The sequence below is a fragment of the Pogoniulus pusillus genome, chromosome 1 (assembly GCF_015220805.1).
Source record: "Pogoniulus pusillus isolate bPogPus1 chromosome 1, bPogPus1.pri, whole genome shotgun sequence".
Classification (NCBI taxonomy): Eukaryota; Metazoa; Chordata; class Aves; order Piciformes; family Lybiidae; genus Pogoniulus; species Pogoniulus pusillus.
The window spans coordinates 17,535,586-17,552,222 of NC_087264.1; the positions used below are offsets into that span (position 1 = coordinate 17,535,586).

Consider the following 16,637-nt stretch of genomic DNA (forward strand, 5'->3'; position numbering starts at 1 on the left):
GAAATGTTACCGATTTTGAGCAAGTTGCACTCAAATTTCACTTGGGAGAATGTGAATAAGCAGCTCAGTTAGACTTTTATATTAAGATAATACTGGCAGTGATGGGGCAAAACAATCGTTTTCAAGGTGAATGTGAAGCCTTAGAGCATAGTTCATTGTGTTTTAGTTAAGGCATTGTAGCTCAACAGATAATAATGCTAATATTTTTCCTCTGAAGTGCTGATGTACATGTAGTAAAAAATCCTTGAAGACTGGTGCCTAAACCCAGGGCTGAGCTGGCCTCACAGCAGGTCCTGCTGAAGGTCAGTAGGAAGCTGGTATGGAGAATACCTCTATTGTTTTTCACTCTCTGTGTTTTTGTGAGGACTTGGCTTGGAATTCAGCACTTCAGGACACGCATGTAGATCCTGTGGTGCTTCCTGTTTGCTAGCAGTTATGTTTTCACAGCAGTGTAGGTCTTGTACACGTTAGACACTGCAGATGTGTACATGGCACCAGGAAGATTTACCTTTGGTTTTGTGTGTAGGCCTCTGCCTTTTCCCTCACCACTTCCCCCATACTGTGCCTCTTGCTTCCATGCAAATAGTAAGAAGCAGACAGAAACAATAAGTTTCTGTTTATTAGCACAGCTATGGAGGGGGGAAAAATATTAATGCAACATATGGCTGAAGTTTCCTGGCACAAGCAGCTTTCCAGCTCGTAGTTCTCCAGCATCCTCTGTTCCAGCTCAGACAAGTTGATTTCCTCCCACCAACATATGTAGACAGGAGCAATAGAGCTGTGATAACATTATCTTTAATAGGGGCCAGCTGGGTCACACACTTCAGTCTTTCCTGTCTGTAAACAGCAGTGAGGGATGGCCCAGCAGGCTGCCAGCAGGGACTTATGGCCATGCTAACTTGACCGAAGAGGACGGGAGGGTAGCAGTTCGGTGCTTTTCCTCAGCTGCTGAGGAGGGATGGAGGGAAATAAAAGGGACTTACAGAGAGACGCAAAGCAGTGGGAAAGGAAGTTACAGTTGGAAAACTTGAGATGCTCTTTCCAATCTCTGTGGTCAGGCATGATAATCAGGAATTGGACAGCTCTGGATAGACTGCCTTCTGATGGGAATCCCTGGCTAAATGCAGCCGTGCCGCATTGCAACAGAGCTTATAGGAAGCAGCCTTTTGGAAATTGCCTTACCAGCTCCTGCTGGGTGGTGGTGGTTTCCTTTTTTATGCTGCTGCACTGTGCAGGGTAAACTACATCTGCCAGGACATTTTTTTCCCCAGTGATTTGAGGTTTTTAAGTCAGCTGTTCTGTGCAGGTGGATTGAGCATGTACAGCAAGTTGTGGGATACAAAGAGGAAAAGCTCTCCTCTCTCCTTTTTTTTCCCTTTTGCTTTAGCATGGTCTTTCCCTGAAGTTCTGTGAAACCTATGCTTATGTGAATGTTGCTATAAATTAGAATAGTAAGTTTGTTCATGTCTTTTGTTTTCAATAAGAAAAGGGCTTTTCATTTGGAAATTAACATTTGTCATGAAGGTTTCAAGTGATTTCCCATTGGAATGGGCTGCCCAGGGAGGTGGTGGAGGCACCATCCCTTGAGGTGTTCAAGAAAAGACTGGATGAGGCACTCAGTGCCATGGTCTAGTTGACTGGATAGGGCTGGGTGATAAGCTGGACTGGATATCTTGGAGGTCTCTTCCAACCTGGTTGATTCTGTGATTCCCAAAATTTCAAGCTGTTTTGCTTAGACTAGTGGTGAAGACCAAAAAAGTCAGTGTGCTAGTTTGAAACTAGCTAGAATGTTTTGGTGAGAAGTAGTAGATTACAGGCTGTGAGAAGGAAACAGTGGTGATGTCTACTTCACTCATAGGCTTGCTGAGATGTATAAGAACAAGAACATAAATATAGATAAGAGTCACTCTCTGGGCTTTGTGGGCTGCACCTCTCTCTCTAACCTAACCTGCCGCCTGTCTGACTAATTCACCTAACCCCCCGTCCAACCCTCAAAACTACCTTAAACATAAGGCAAGATCTGTGGTAAGGTAGAGGGCTGGGAGGGTGGTTGAGAGCCCCTCCTGGGGACTCAGGTTTCTGGGAGGGCTGTTGTGTTTCTGTATTACTTTTTAACTTGTATATTTCTGTATATAGCTGTAAATGTTGTAAATATCTGCTTGTGTATTGTGCTAAGCTGTAAATATAAGCTTCATTCCATTTCCAGAGCTGCTGAGTCTAGCCTGGGTGATTTTCCAAAGTGTGGGGAGGGCAGGTAACACCCAAACCATCACAGTCAGCCAAGAAGCGCATGGAAGGGCTTTTTATCATCAAACAGGCCCTTTTTTTGGTTGTGCTTTCAATTTTGCTTTCAATTGTACTTTGAGTTGTATGTGAAAACTTCTGATGCAAAAGTGCTGTCAGCACTGTTACATAGTTTTAGTTTTTCCTGCTCAGACAACTTAGGGGTGACTGCTTATGGGGGGAGGGGGTGCGCTTGGCTCTTGAGTGTGAGACAGGCACATGTTTATGTCATAACTGTTAGGGTGATCAGAGAGTACCTCTAGTTACAAAGTGATGTCAGCTAACTGCATCGTATTGATTTCAGACCTCCTTTCCTCACAAAAATACTACAGTGGCGAGAACTGACTATAGGTAAAAGCACAGAAGATCAAAATAAGCTCTCAGTTTCAGAAGGTGGCTTAGAGTGGCAACATGGTGGTTTCTTCTCTGCCATATCCTAAGTTAAAGGTAACTAGGTAAGGGAAGGAGAGGAAGAAAATGCATGTGCTTATGGTCTCCAACAAAATGGTAGGCATATATGTATGTAGAAAACTATCAATAAAATGTGTTTGTATGTGTTATACTTGACTTTTATTTTGATGAACAGCTTCCTTACTGGCTAAGGCTCTAACTTCAGCTGTGATGTCCCTCTGCTCAGCTAGTCTCTCTAATATTGTTCTGTTCTTAGCAGTTCAGTGTGTCTGCACTGGCCGTTGAGAAGCTGTGTCGCCACATTCATTTAGGTGTGTGGTGATTTGGGTGTTACCTGCCCCCCCACACTTTGGAAATCACTGAGCCAGCTCTGGAAATTGAATGAAGCTTATTATTTACAGCTTAGCAGAATATACAAGCAGATATTTACAGTATATACAATTATACACAGAAATATACAACGTAAAAGGTAATACAGAAACACAACTCCCTCCCAGAAACCTGAGTCCCCAGGAGGGGCTCCCAACCACCCTTTCACCTTCTTCCCCCCCACCTCTCAACCTTACCCCAGTCCCAAGGAAGAGTGGAGGTTCAGCCAGGGGATTAGGAAGCAAAATGGATTAATCAGAGAGATGGCAGAGAGGCTAGAAAGAAAAGCATATCCGAGCTCTCCAGCAGAAGTGGCAGGACTCTCCCTTATCTATGTTTGGATTCTCGTTCTTGTATCTCTCAGCAAGCCTATGAGTGAGGTAGACATCAGCCTTGTTTTCCTTTCACAGCCTGTAATCCAGTTCTTCTCACCAAAACATTCTAGCTAGGCTCAAACTAGCCGAAGGTGCAGTGTCACACCACTGCTTTTGGTTCTGTCTGTGGTCAGGCTGGTAGATGGAGTTGAGTAGCCCTTTGGAGAAAAGACAGGAAAATTTTTGAAGTTTGGCTGGAAGTGACTTTATACCCCTCCAGCAAAGCAAGAATTGGAAAAAGAAATGTGAAGTCTAGCTAAGATGAAGCTTTGTAAATGTTTGTGGCAAGCTTCTGTGAGATAGAAGCAGTATTTTTACCCTTGCTGAAAACTGAGGCTAAATATCTGTGTAAAATTTTGGGGCCATTCCTCTACTATCTTTATTACTAAAGCTTCACTTGCAGGTTTTTTTTTTTGTATTCCTGAAATAGGTTTCATTATTTGGCTTGCCTGCAAGAAATGCTAAGCATACTTTATGATCAAGTCCTTGAGCTTTTCACAGCTCAGTAGCCTTTAGTAATTTGTTCCTTTGGTTTATCAGCTTGTCATCCTGAAATAATAAAAAGAAAAATGAAATGCTTGATCTGTACACTGTTTTATCCTGTAATTTAAACAAACCCAACTCGATGTAATATTCTTTGTATTACTGCATTTTATGTTATTTTTCCTGCTTCAGAATAGCTGGGCCAGTAACCTCAGCTCTAGTGTTTTGTTCTCTTGAGTTTAAGAAGCTTATCTCCCCTAATGATACAGTTCCTCTTGTTTTCATTCTCACAAGTATGACTATGTCCTAATGATACTGTGGGATTGTCATACCTCCTCAGCATGGCAAAAGCAAGACTTCTTACCACTGTCATTTAAAGTGAATTTTACTGAAAATGTTCAGCCTGTGCCAATCATTCTCTGTAGAGTGTTGGGCAGGTATTGTAGATAAAAAGCATGAAAGCTTTTTACCTTGCCAACTATTGCTCTCTCCACACATATTTCAACTCTCTAGGACCTCATGAAGACCACATAAATCCAGTGACATGATTAATAGATTAGATTAAATGTACTTTGTGTTGTATTTGCATGCAATGCAGCATCGTTCAGAGTCCCTAGAGAAAGGGAAATGAGCCTAGAAATTCAGCATTCCTGTAGCTAGTAGCTAAGAGAGGCAAAGAGGATGCTGGTGGCCTGGCTGTTCCCTCTGCTCACCATCTGGAAGCTGGAATTACAGAGGAGACATTGGTGATCTCTTGGAAAGTGCAGCCAAGCACACAGGAGCACCAACTGCTCTTGATATTTGACCAGTGCTGCTGAAGAATTGTCTTTAAGCTGAGTCTGAGCCATGTGGTGCAAGTCCAGAACTGAGTTTCCTCATCTCTTAGGATGAAGATTGGTAGCCAGGCTTTCTGGGACATGTTTCTAATATATGAGCTTTTGTGTTTATCTACTCCCATGGCCAAAGGGAGGGAGGTTAAGCAGTGCATGTGTACACGGCTCCAAGAGAAACTTTCAGAAGAACATGTTTCTTTCATCTTAACTATCTCTATATCCAGTAGTTATTAAAAATAAAAAGAAAGTAGTATTTGTACTACTGTCAGAGCTTGGTATCTTCAATGTTTATATGATGTCCAAATTAAGCACTGAGAGCTTCTGAGAAGTGAAGTGCTTGCCTCTTGCGCCTCTCTTCTTGCTAACCTAAGGCTGTACTGGCTGCAGTGCTACACTGTTTCCCTATTTTAGATTAGTTGTTCTCCATGGATCGTTCTCCATTGCACTCCTCCTTTAATATCTTCTCTCCTATAGGATTGATTGAGCAGTCAGTTCGCTAACTGAGATAGAGCTGACCCTGTTCTCTCAAAGAAACATTAAAAGTCTTCCTTTTAAAGTGCTTGTAGGTATTTTGAGTTTGACTTGCCTATTCCAAACCTTTAAATGCAGGAAGTCAGCCAAAAATGTTGTGAATCACTCCAGTAATTTTCCCATACCTCTAATGCTGGCATTCCATGTATAGCATTTTAATCTGGTGTGTGTGTGTGCAAATTCTGTCTTTTTTGATGGTTACAGAAAGTAAAACAAGACAGTCTGAGCAGCAGGTTATGCTGACTGCTCATTCTCCTGGCTTCTTGTTTTTCTGTAACTTACATTCCTTCTTTGGAGCACTAATCCTCCCATGTTGCACGTTCTCCGTTCAACTTTTCTCCTCTGTTAATCTCTGGATTTGTTCTGCTGCCCTTTCTAATCCACAGGAGCCTTGGTGACCTCAGGAGGCACTCTTGGCAAGAAGCTTTTTTTTTTTTTTCATTTGAGCAACATTGATTATTCATCCTATGGTGCTGAAAATCAGCATTTGCCTTCTGGGCCATCTCTGAACAGACTGAATTGCTTAACCACTTGCCTATGAAATCTACTTGCTGCACTCCAGCCCTGATGGGATGTGAGTTCCCAGTGTAATGCTGTGCTCAGAAACAGCCATTCCCACATCTTTGCAACTTCTGTAAGGAACTTTCTGTAACAGCCAAAGTATTGTACAGGAGATAAAGAGATAAACCAGGCCGAGTTACAGTTTCATTTCTAGAAATGTTTGTGTGTGTGTTGGGCTATAACTCAAGACCGATATAGCAACAAAGTTCCAATCTTGGGTTGTTAAGAATAAGGGGAAAATAAAGTGAGAAATTTATAGAAGTGCCTATATTTATTTCTAAATTAACTTTGTCTCCCTCGTAAGGTGGTACAAGGTTTATAAGGCTCAGTACTTCAGCTGTGGGTTTTCCTCACAATAGTAATGGTTACAGATAGTTTGAGAACAGTATTTGGAAAAGATAAATGCAAAAGTAGCAGTAATAGCCCACTTAGGAAAGGAAGGATTTCCCAAGGATTTAGGAATATGTCAGATACTCACAATGCTGTTTGCCTATTGTGAGAATTCCTCTTTTTGTCCCTTTTTATCAGAGAATTCTCCTGAACTGCTACAGCTACTTATCCATGTGTGGTAAGGAGAGAGAACCCAAGTCAAAGAGCTTGCTCTCTTCACAACTGCCCCATTTTAGTAAACCCAAGCCTTATTTTGTCAGACGTCACCAGGAGAGCATTTCCAAAGCCAGACAATAGAAGTGGGTGCCAAGAACATATAAGCATCTGTCCTTTGCTCAGACTTGCCCCAGCACAAGGTCTGTGTCTTACCATGCCTGGCAGGGCACGTGGCTTGGGGGAAGCACTAATATAAGTCTACTGACCCACAACCTGGGATGGGGAAAGGTGTCTCTCCTCTGGATCCCTCCATCTCAGATTCTCCATTTCCCTCCAGCCTGGCTTTGTGGAGAAAGAAGGGGGTTTGGATGTATTGCTACATGGGTAAAAAAGCTCTGCTGAAAGAAAAGTTATCTCTGTGAAGGGCTTTAGCCATAGCCCGAAGGTGGGAATTCTTGTTTTGCATTTAAAGTGAAGGGGCAAAACCTGGTGCTAACAGGAGGGTGATGCTCAGCAAAGGATGCTAGGGTCAGAGGAGTGAGGAGGGAAATGGGACAGGTCTGAATAACTGAAATGAATGATTTATTCCAGTGTTATTCTGCATGCTGAGTGAGAGTCACAATTCACTTTCTGTCACTGCTACTTCACAGGTGACAGCAATGCTGGCTTGCTCTTTGCTTCTGTGGGACAGTGCAGAGGAGGCTGTGGTTAAGGTGGTGCTTTGCTGAAGTCCTGGGGGAATGTGCAAAGGGCAGTCAGTTCAGGTAGTAGTTGTGGAAGTGATCCATAAGTCGTGTCCCACATGTAGTGTGGGAAAGAAAATCCCTATGAGATGCCTTTTATTTAGTTTTATCTGGAATACAGCTAGAAGTGAGAACTTCCAAGATCATACTTAGCTTCTAGGGGAGCAGCAGCATGCAGCTCCTGAAAAATGTGTGAAGTGCTCACATCCTGATAGCAAAATAATCTGCTCTGGCATCAGTGTAAGAAACGGCAAAGAAACCATCTGTTAAAGCCAGAATCTTCTCCTGTGGTATTAAAATTTCAGCAGAGTTTCACAGCATATGTTGTAGCTGCCTGTCACGTTTAGCTGTGTCTTGCTGCTGGCAATGTTACTGGCACCTGAAATTCTGAACATGCCCCATTGTGGGGCTGTACTTCCTTCTCCATTGATGGTTCTCCTAAACTAAGCTGGGCAGAGTAGCAAAAGATAACCCATGGTTAGTTCCCTACAGCAGAAGAAAGGTGAGCTCTTCAGTTGGTCTTCAAGTCTCTTGATTCTGAGAAGACTAGCAAAAAGGTAGGGTAGAGGAAGAGTGGTGAAAAGAGTTCCCCTCCAATGTGGCAGTTGTTACCGATGCTACAATGCCCTCTTCGGTTGTCAGTGTGAGGAAGAGCAGGAGAGTCAGCGGGGAAGTCTCACCACAGCAGATTTCCTTTCTCAGATTGCTGCCACAGCTACTGCAACAGGACATGCAAGTTAATTAGGCACTGGGTGAGGATAGCAAGGGAAAGGTGTCAAGAGAAAAAACAGGGCATCTTGGTCACCTTTTTTTCTTTTTTTTTAACAACCTTTGGAGGTCAGGTCCATGTTTGCCCTTTGCAGTGAGGTAGCCCTGATCTTTTATCACCTAGAGGGGTTTGTGCTCTCTCTTAGAAACCTTTGACCTCATGAGTAGCAGCAGCAACAGTATGTGCTGAATGCTTGCCCTAGCTGTGCATGACAACAGTCTAGATCACTTTCTTGCTTGGCCAGAGATACAAGGAGGAGCTCCCTTAAGTATGTAAATGTTTACTCAGTTTGAATATGTGAATATTTTAGGAGCTATGGAGAGCTGTCTTCAGTGAAAATACTCAGTAACATGTCTTCCTTCATAATGAAATGTGTACTGATACGTACTTCATCACCTTCCATAGCTTTGACAGGGACTCACTGGTGTCATTTTTCTGCTTACACAGACTTGACAGCAGGGTTTGTGGGAATGTAGTCCAGTGGAGGGACAGGACTGGACTGCTCCTGTAGGATTTAACTTGAGAAAGGAAGATGTGCTACTCTGGGCTGTTCCTCTGAATTTTCTTTGGTTTGTCAGAAGAACAAGCAGGCTTTTGAATCATCTTGTTCTGTCACTGTTGCTCTGTAGAAGTGATCTTATGTGTGTGGATGGACATGCACAACCACTTTCCTGATTCCTTTCAAATGCAAGCAGCTTTCCTGTCATTAGACCGCCTGGGTACTTTAATTTACTTTTACAATAAGGCAAAATAGGGGACTTAGATGTATTGATTTTTTTGATGCTTTAATTTCTGAGCTTTTTGAGAGGAGAACAGCATCCACCAATACATCAACTGTCAGGGTTCAACTTCTTGAAGACTTGGCTTTCCAACCCACAGCTCATGATATTTCTTTCTGTATGAACTACTTAGCATTGATGCACAGCAAAGCTCATTACTAAGACTGAGACTGGGGATTGAGGGAGTAAGGGGAGAAATTTAAAAGCTTTAGTTTACAAGCCTTTTGATGTGAAATGTATGTGATGAAGATCTAGGATAGAAAATAGCCCCAGAAGAGCAATGTGGTGACTGAAAACCTGAAGGTCTATATGCAGTAGAGTTTGTGAAGCTGAATTAAGATAAAAAAAAAACCCATGTGTTTTGGACTCAGTGCAGCCTTAATTGAGTGTCTGAAAAACAGGATGCAAGAGATTTATATCTACAAACTCAGGACTCAGGGAGCAGCGAGGACAGGTCAGCTGGTGATGTATGTCCAGTTCAGAGGGATTTTCTCCTTATCTTCAGCCACCTCCTTTGGGTGAAAGTTTTATGAACTCTTTTTGCTTACAGGAAGAGAGACTGCCGTGGAGGGACACACAGGCCCTCCTAAGGTGTTGCTCCTAAGCCACACCTAAAATGAAACCTGAAAAATAGCAAGAACTTACTGCAGCATCCTGATGAGTGAAGTTTGTTAGCCAGTTAGAGACTGGGAATAAAATGCTCAAACAAGAGCTTTATGAGTCTCCTTTGTTTGGTTGGTTTTAGTGAATATATATTAACATAAAATTGAGGATAAATATACATAAATGAGTTGTAAATTTCTCAAGGATATAGTAGCAGACTGATCTATCTTCAGCTCAGAGAACAGAACAGGTTGGTATTAAGACTTCATTTCATGTGAATGATAATCCAAAAACTATTTCCAAAGAGGTCTTAAAAACCCACAAATCCTGCTCAGCCAGATTCTGCAATACAGTTGATTGTAGCATGCATTAGAAATGCTGGTAAACCCCCCACAAATACAAACCTTTTAAAAAATCATTTAGATAAATTATATTTCTTTTTCCTATATCCAGCATTTTCAGTTGTTTGGTTGGGGTTTTGTTTGTTTGTTTGTTTGATTTTATTTCTTCTTGAACATGAGCCAGCAGTGTGCCCAGGTGGCCAGGAGAGCCAATGGCATTCTGACCTGTATAAGGAACAATGTGGCCAGTAGGACAAGGGAGGTTATTCTGCCCCTGTACTCAACACTGATCAGGCCACACCTTGAGTACTGTGTCCAGTTCTGGGCCCCTCAATTCAAGAGAGATGTTGAGATACTGGAACATGTGCAGAGAAGGGCAACAAATCTGGTGAAAGGCCTGGAACACAAACCCTATGAGGAGAGGCTGAGGGAGCTGGGGTTGTTTAGCCTGGAGAAGAGGAGGCTCAGGGGTGGCCTCATTGCTCTCTACAACTACCTGAGGGGAGGCTGTAGCCAGGTGGGGGTTGGCCTCTTCTCCCAGGCAAGCAGCAATAGAACAAGGGGACACAGTCTCAAGTTGTGCCAGTGGAGGTCTAGGCTGGATGTTAGGAGGAAGTTGTTGTCAGAGAGAGTGATTTGCCAATGGAATGGGCTGCCCAGGGAGGTGGTGGAGTCACTGTCCCTGGAGGTGTTCAAGAAAAGACTGGATGAGGCACTTAGTGCCATGGTCTAGTTGATTGGATAAGACTGGCTGCTAGGTTGGACTGGATGATCTTGGAGGTCTCTTCCAACCTGGCTGATTCTATGATTCTTTTTTTCTGAGTGAACAAATGCAGATTTTTTTCTTTTTTTCATTTGGATGTAGTTTTATTTTTAAGCAGGGATTCCAGAAATGCATGCATGTGGGATCACAGTTGGGACCAGTGGAGAGCTGTGGCACTCTGCCAGCTGCTTCTCTTGTCAGTGCAATTTAGATGGATTGCCAGTGTTCTGGAGAAAAACAACCCCAAAACTTTAAACAGATTTGCTTACTGGAAATAAACTTCTTTTGCCCTCCTGTGTAGTGACTTGGATAATGTGCTGGCTGTGTGTTTCTGGAGAACAGAGTAAAGGGGAATGGATGAGGAGGACAGAGATGGTACTCTATATGCCTGTGACTTGCTCTCCAGTGAATGTTTTAGGAAGCTGATTTGGGGGGCACGCTGAAGTTTCTAAGCTTGGAGCATTTTTTTGACCTCCAAACCAGTCTTTCTATTAAAAGGTGAGTCAGCTATCTACAGCCAGCTATGGTAAGAGCATTTATCCAGCAGTTGTTTTTTTTTCCCATATATGGATTTGTAAGACCTGGAAAAGCATATGCCTTCCGTCTGGTGTTTTCTCTGTACTGCTTTCTGTGTCATTCATCACCTGAGTTTTTCAGGATTTTGATGGCAAGTGACAATGCCATGAAACCAACACCTGCTTGTCTGCTCTTTTTTGTGTTAATAAAGAAACCAGAGTAGGCTATGAAAAGACACCATAACCATATCTCTCTGTTTTTTAAAGCTGGTGCTGATAAATCTTTTCTTTCACTTCTGTTGCTATGGTGTTAGTTCTGTGCAAAAACAAACCTTTGGGTGATCATGTCAAACGCAAAGATTGTTTGGAGAGAGAGATGCTGAAAGAGAAGGGAAGTACGAGGGCTTAAATTCCAACTGATGACAAACAATGAATCAGTGTTTGTCTCAGCAGAGAGCCATCCGAAATGTACTTTTGCTGACTTCTGCTTGGGTCTGATACTCCACTTGAAAAGGTTTCTTTTTTCCCCCTCAGGTCCCTTTTTTTTGCCTTCTTTTTCTTCTACTTTGTGGGATTTTTTTTTTGCCCTACCAAGTATATAAAAGGAAGGTGGATTGCTTCCAAATTCCATGCAGCCCAGGAATATTTGCTTTCCACAGCATGGCACAGAATAGAGGACTTAATCTTGCAAATGGTTTGATCTTCGAGTCCACAAAATCCTGGATCAAATTTTGAAGGTTTCTGTGGTTAAAATGTACCTGCTGTCCTTGCTGAGCCAATGAAGTGGTCATTGAACTTCCTAGCAGAGGATCTGTCTTAGCTTGCTGTCACTGATAGCACTGCTTTCTGATAAAGGGGAACCAAAGCACTGTTGTGAGCAGCCTTTTTGACACTTGCCGACATGCAAAGTAGATGCATTTGGTGTCATTCTCAAAATATGCCAGTTGCTTTTAGCTGGCACAACTGTTGAGAGGAAATTATCTTGTGCAGATGTCTTACTCTTCTGGAAAACACTGTGCTGAAAATGCCTTTATATGCCTTGAAGGCTTATTTCTATTCTTGGGTCAAGGCTGAAAGGGAGGGCTGTTTTCTTGGTTATGGAATGTTTCGGGGCAGATTGAGCTGTAAGTGCAGGAAGAATATAGAGGGGTAACCAATCTCAGATACTTATTTGCTTCTCACTATTTTTCAGAGTGAAAGTCCTTAAAAATTCACATTTTTGTACCTTGCCAACTGGGAACTTCCTAACCCAGTTAAACGGATCTTTGGTTTTGCTGTTTCCTTCCAGATGTGATGAAACAAACTTCTGGAAATGCAGTGCAGTCATCTGAGATTTCTTTTAAGGGTTAATTAACTGATTTTTCTGGAACTTAGTTGCAAAAATAGATCATCTCCTTCCATGTCCTTAGCTAAGCTGCAGTTCAGTTCATTTTGGCATAATTTTGCAGAGACTCTTTGCCCTTAGCCTTTGTGCTGCACTACTTGAAGTAAAAATAAAAGTGCTGGGACAGCCAGACCTTCTGTGAACTGCCTCACTCAGCCACAGCTTACCAGCCACTGAACATCCATATCAAGTCTGTCTTGTCTTTACTATTGCATAACCTTTTCATGTAGAGCATCTGCTGCTCACTTGTGAGCAGTGCCTCTGCTAGCCTCCCTGTTAGTAGGAGCATATATTGATGGGCAAGCAAATATGGTCTCTGTTGGGAAGAATTGTCAAGAGTTTCAGTTTGCTTTTGTACCATAGGTAACTTCAGTTACTCTGCTCAATTAAGCCTAACCCAGAGAGGAGTGCCTACACGAGAAAAGCAGTTTGCTGGCATGGATCAGCTACATTAACAGCTAGCAATTTGTTGTAAGTCTGCTAGACTTCTGCTCTTTTAGTTTTATTGCTGCTTAAGATCCAGCCATCCTGTCTTATTGTTACCTTCCTTAATCACAGAATGGCTGGACCTTAGAGATCATCTACTCCACCCACTGCTACCACCTCCCCCCCCCCCCCCCCAGCCATGGGCAGGAATATTTCTCAGCTAGACTCAGCTGCTCAAGGCCTCATTGTGACACATTATGCAAAATTAATGTCCAGAGAGGGGCGACGAGGCTGGTGAGAGGCCTTGAGCACAGCCCTACGAGGAGAGGCTGAGGGAGCTGGGATTGTTTAGCCTGGAGAAGAGGAGGCTCAGGGGTGACCTTATTGCTGTCTACAACTACCTGAGGGGAGGTTGTGGCCAGGAGGAGGTTGCTCTCTTCTCTCAGGTGGCCAGCACCAGAACGAGAGGACACAGCCTCAGGCTGTGCCAGGGGAGATTTAGGCTGGAGGTGAGGAGAAAGTTCTTCACTGAGAGAGTCATTGGACACTGGAGTGGGCTGCCCAGGGAGGTGGTGGAGTCGCCGTCCCTGGAGCTGTTCAAGGCAGGATTGGACGTGGCACTTGGTGCCATAGTCTAGCCTTGAGCTCTGTGGTAAAGGGTTGGACTTGATGATCTGTGAGGTCTCTTCCAACCCTGATGATACTGTGATACTGTATTAATTTTGATATCCAGGTGAAGATTGTTAATAACTATAAGAACTGTTTATTAACATTAAATCTCACCAGAAAACTTACTCATAAGGTTCAAAATGCACAGTTTGGAAATTCAGGCACACAGGGAACAGGCAAAACTAGAACACGTTTCTTGAAGTGGCAAATGCAAACATTATACTGGAAGAGAAGATTCTTGCAGGTAACTGTACTGCTTGCAGTTAATTATACTGCTTATCTACTAGATGGACACAGGAAGCTTCTTTCTGCTTATGGCAGAAGGCAATTAGTGAATGAACAGAGGATTTAAGTATTTAATCACAAGATGTTATCAGACAGTACCCAAAGCACGTGGAGGGGTTGCTGTCGGCGGTATCAAAGCCGTTAGAGGCTTTGGAGTTTCCCAGGCTCTTTTCTTAGGAGGCTGGGAGTCTATAGCATAGTCTCTGACCTGGCTCCTCTTGATTCCTGATTCAACAGAAGCCTTGCAGAGGGACAGGCAGGATGCAGTGCAATGTGCAGTCTTGGCACAATGTTGCGCTGGCTATGCAGGCATTTGGAGCCTGTTACTGGTAAACTCAAGGCAGTAGAGTTTACAGGCAGTTTCAAGGTGCAATGAGGCAGCAGCACCAGCACACTGTGCTACCTGCTCATGCCTTTTATCAATAAATACCAGCCCAAGAATAATGGGCCTTGGGATGTAGATTAGCCAACCAGAATGGCAGCCAAGCTTCACCATATTAGGTGAAGTCAGAGCTTTCATTTTCCTTTCCCGTGGGTACTTCCCCCAGCACAAAAGGAGGGGGAGCAGGGGAACATGTCTGGACAAGCCAGAATCCTTAGACTCAGTGGCTCCAGGTCCTTTGTCCTCTTTCCCGTGGTTGCTTCTCCCCACAGCAGAAGAGATTTTATTAGGACAAAACTCAAGCTAATGAGACGGTGCATTAACAGACACTTCTGCACAGCTGCCTTCTCTTTCCTGTGCCCCACAGCCCTTCTCTGCCAGAGCTGAATAAAAAGGGGTAGCAGCAATGGAAAAGAACATGCATGTCACTGTAAAATCAAATGGTAACTTCAGCTAAGTGAGCACACATCTGTCTTTCATTTCAAAGATGTTTCCAGTTTGAAATGTGCAAGTTTAAGTTGGCACTGATGCAGCAGATCTCACAATTGGTTGAAGAGCAGTGCTTGATAGTACAGTAGACTTTTCTTCTCTGGGCAGCCCAGTGTGTTGGCTATAATATGAGCTAGTTCAGCTACTGAGAGTGTGCAAATGTTCAAATCTGCTAAGTAGCTTCACAAGATCATTTGGTTGGGATTGTAGGGGTCTGTAACACATCATCTCGATCAAAACAGATTCAGCATTAAAGTCAAACTAAGTTGCTTAGGACTTTGTCCAGTTGAGTCTTGAAAACTGCATGCAGACTGTCCTCCTGGGGGATTTTTTGTTTTCCTGGTTTAGTTGGAATCTAGAGAGTTTTGATTTATGTCCTGATAAAATCCTCACAATAACACTGGCCAGTTCTCTTTGTAGTGTTACATGTAGCCCAACAGGTCCAGTAACCTTCCTTTAATTAAGGTTTCCTCAAGAGAAACCGTACTCAGTCTTGATACTTGGAACCAAGTGACACATCATCACTACATTAATGCCATCCTGTGTTACCTAGAGCACACCTTACCCCAAATCTTTCTCCTCTATCCATCTATTTGCCGGAGTCTGCCAGCAGGAGTACTCTGGGAGCTGCCACTCCTCATCAGCTAAATGGTTGTCCCTTCAGGCAGACACATTTGCACAGACCCAGAGTCACTTGCACAGTCACCGTCCTGGGTGCTGTTTAGTGCACTCCTGAAGAGTGAAGGGCACAGCAGGTCTTCCCTCTCTTAGTGACAATAATCTTTGTTGACTCATTTCCTTTTGTATGTGTGTGTACATACCAGGAAAGAACTGAAGAGGGAAATGTTGGCTTAGAATGGAGTGCAGGAAGGTATTTAGATGAAGAGTACTTGCCAGTGATTTCACTGCTTTTGCATTAAATTAGACCTACACTGCTGAGTAAAGCATTTGAGTAGAATTATCTGACGTTCTGTGAAATGTAAGTTCTCAGGGATTTAGGTAGCATACCAAAATAAATACCTTCTGTATGACAGCGAGATGTTGGACAGTGGCAGGGATAAGAACCCTCCATGAAGTTTCTCTCTGTTTCTTTCTAGCTTGACCTCACCAAACCCATTGAAGATCAGGGCCCTTTGGATGTGATCATACATAAACTGACAGATGTCATCCTTGAAGCAGACCAGAATGACAGCCAGTCACTGGAACTGGTTCACAGGTTCCAGGTAAGTGGTTCTTTCATAGTCCTTCTGACTGATAGGCCAGCAAAAATACTTCCATCAATCTGTAATAAACTTGCACCTTTGGATAAGTTAAGAAGAACTGGTTTCCCACCAGATGTTGTCCTGATACTGTTCCAAGACCACAAGTGCTGTTCACAAGGAGAAACAAACAGGTGCTTGCAGAGTTTTTTCCATGTATCTCTCCATGACAGAAGCTTATTAATTTGGCCCAGTTCTGTTCAGTCTTCCCAGTTCCTCTAATGTTAATTTCTATAACATTAAGGTTGCTGTGAGCAATTCTGTCCTCTAGTGCCAAGAATCCTGTTGCTTTTTTTCCCCCTCAAGTTTACTTTTGAAGGTCACAAACACACAGAGCCTTGTGATACAGAGAACAGATTTCCCAAAGAGCTTCAATCACTCATCTGAAAGCTGATGAAAATGACAAGGCAACATCTTTATAATTTTTTTAAGTATTGCTTCTGATGCTTATCTTGGATAAAATGAAGATTCCTTTCTTCTCTTTCAAAGAATCAAAGTCAAAATAAGATACCTTCAGAATTTTATGGCATGTGCTTATGTCAGGTGGAAAAATGGCTCAGACAAATTCTGCAATTTGACAACTTTGTTTTCTTGGAAAATGAGGTTTTCTTTGTTTTGCTAAATGTCCTACAACTAGTAACATAGAAAATATTTTACTTAATGGAGTAAGTTACAAAGCTTTTCTACTTCCTCTCACCTGTGTATTACTCATAAGAGAGGAAAAGGTTTGACTTGTGGTGCTGGGCCTCTGGCACCAGTTTTCTGAATAGTGGATGTCTATTCATCACTAAGTACTGCAGACATTTGCTTCCTGCAGCACCTGGAAATTTGTAAATGAC

At 42.9% G+C, this 16,637-nt stretch overlaps 2 protein-coding genes across 3 annotated transcripts in view; one reads left to right on the forward strand and one right to left on the reverse strand.

Moving 5' to 3' along the window:
- The window catches only part of CHGA (chromogranin A), a 231,296-nt gene that overhangs the window by 131,403 nt on the left and 83,256 nt on the right, over positions 1-16,637 (reverse strand). The gene's annotated exons all lie outside the window — the stretch shown is intronic.
- The window catches only part of ITPK1 (inositol-tetrakisphosphate 1-kinase), a 145,015-nt gene that overhangs the window by 62,016 nt on the left and 66,362 nt on the right, over positions 1-16,637 (forward strand). For both annotated transcript variants that reach the window (XM_064142496.1, XM_064142506.1), the window contains exon 4: positions 15,637-15,762. In XM_064142496.1, coding sequence (XP_063998566.1) covers positions 15,637-15,762 — 126 coding nt within the window. The remainder of the gene's footprint in view (positions 1-15,636; positions 15,763-16,637) is intronic.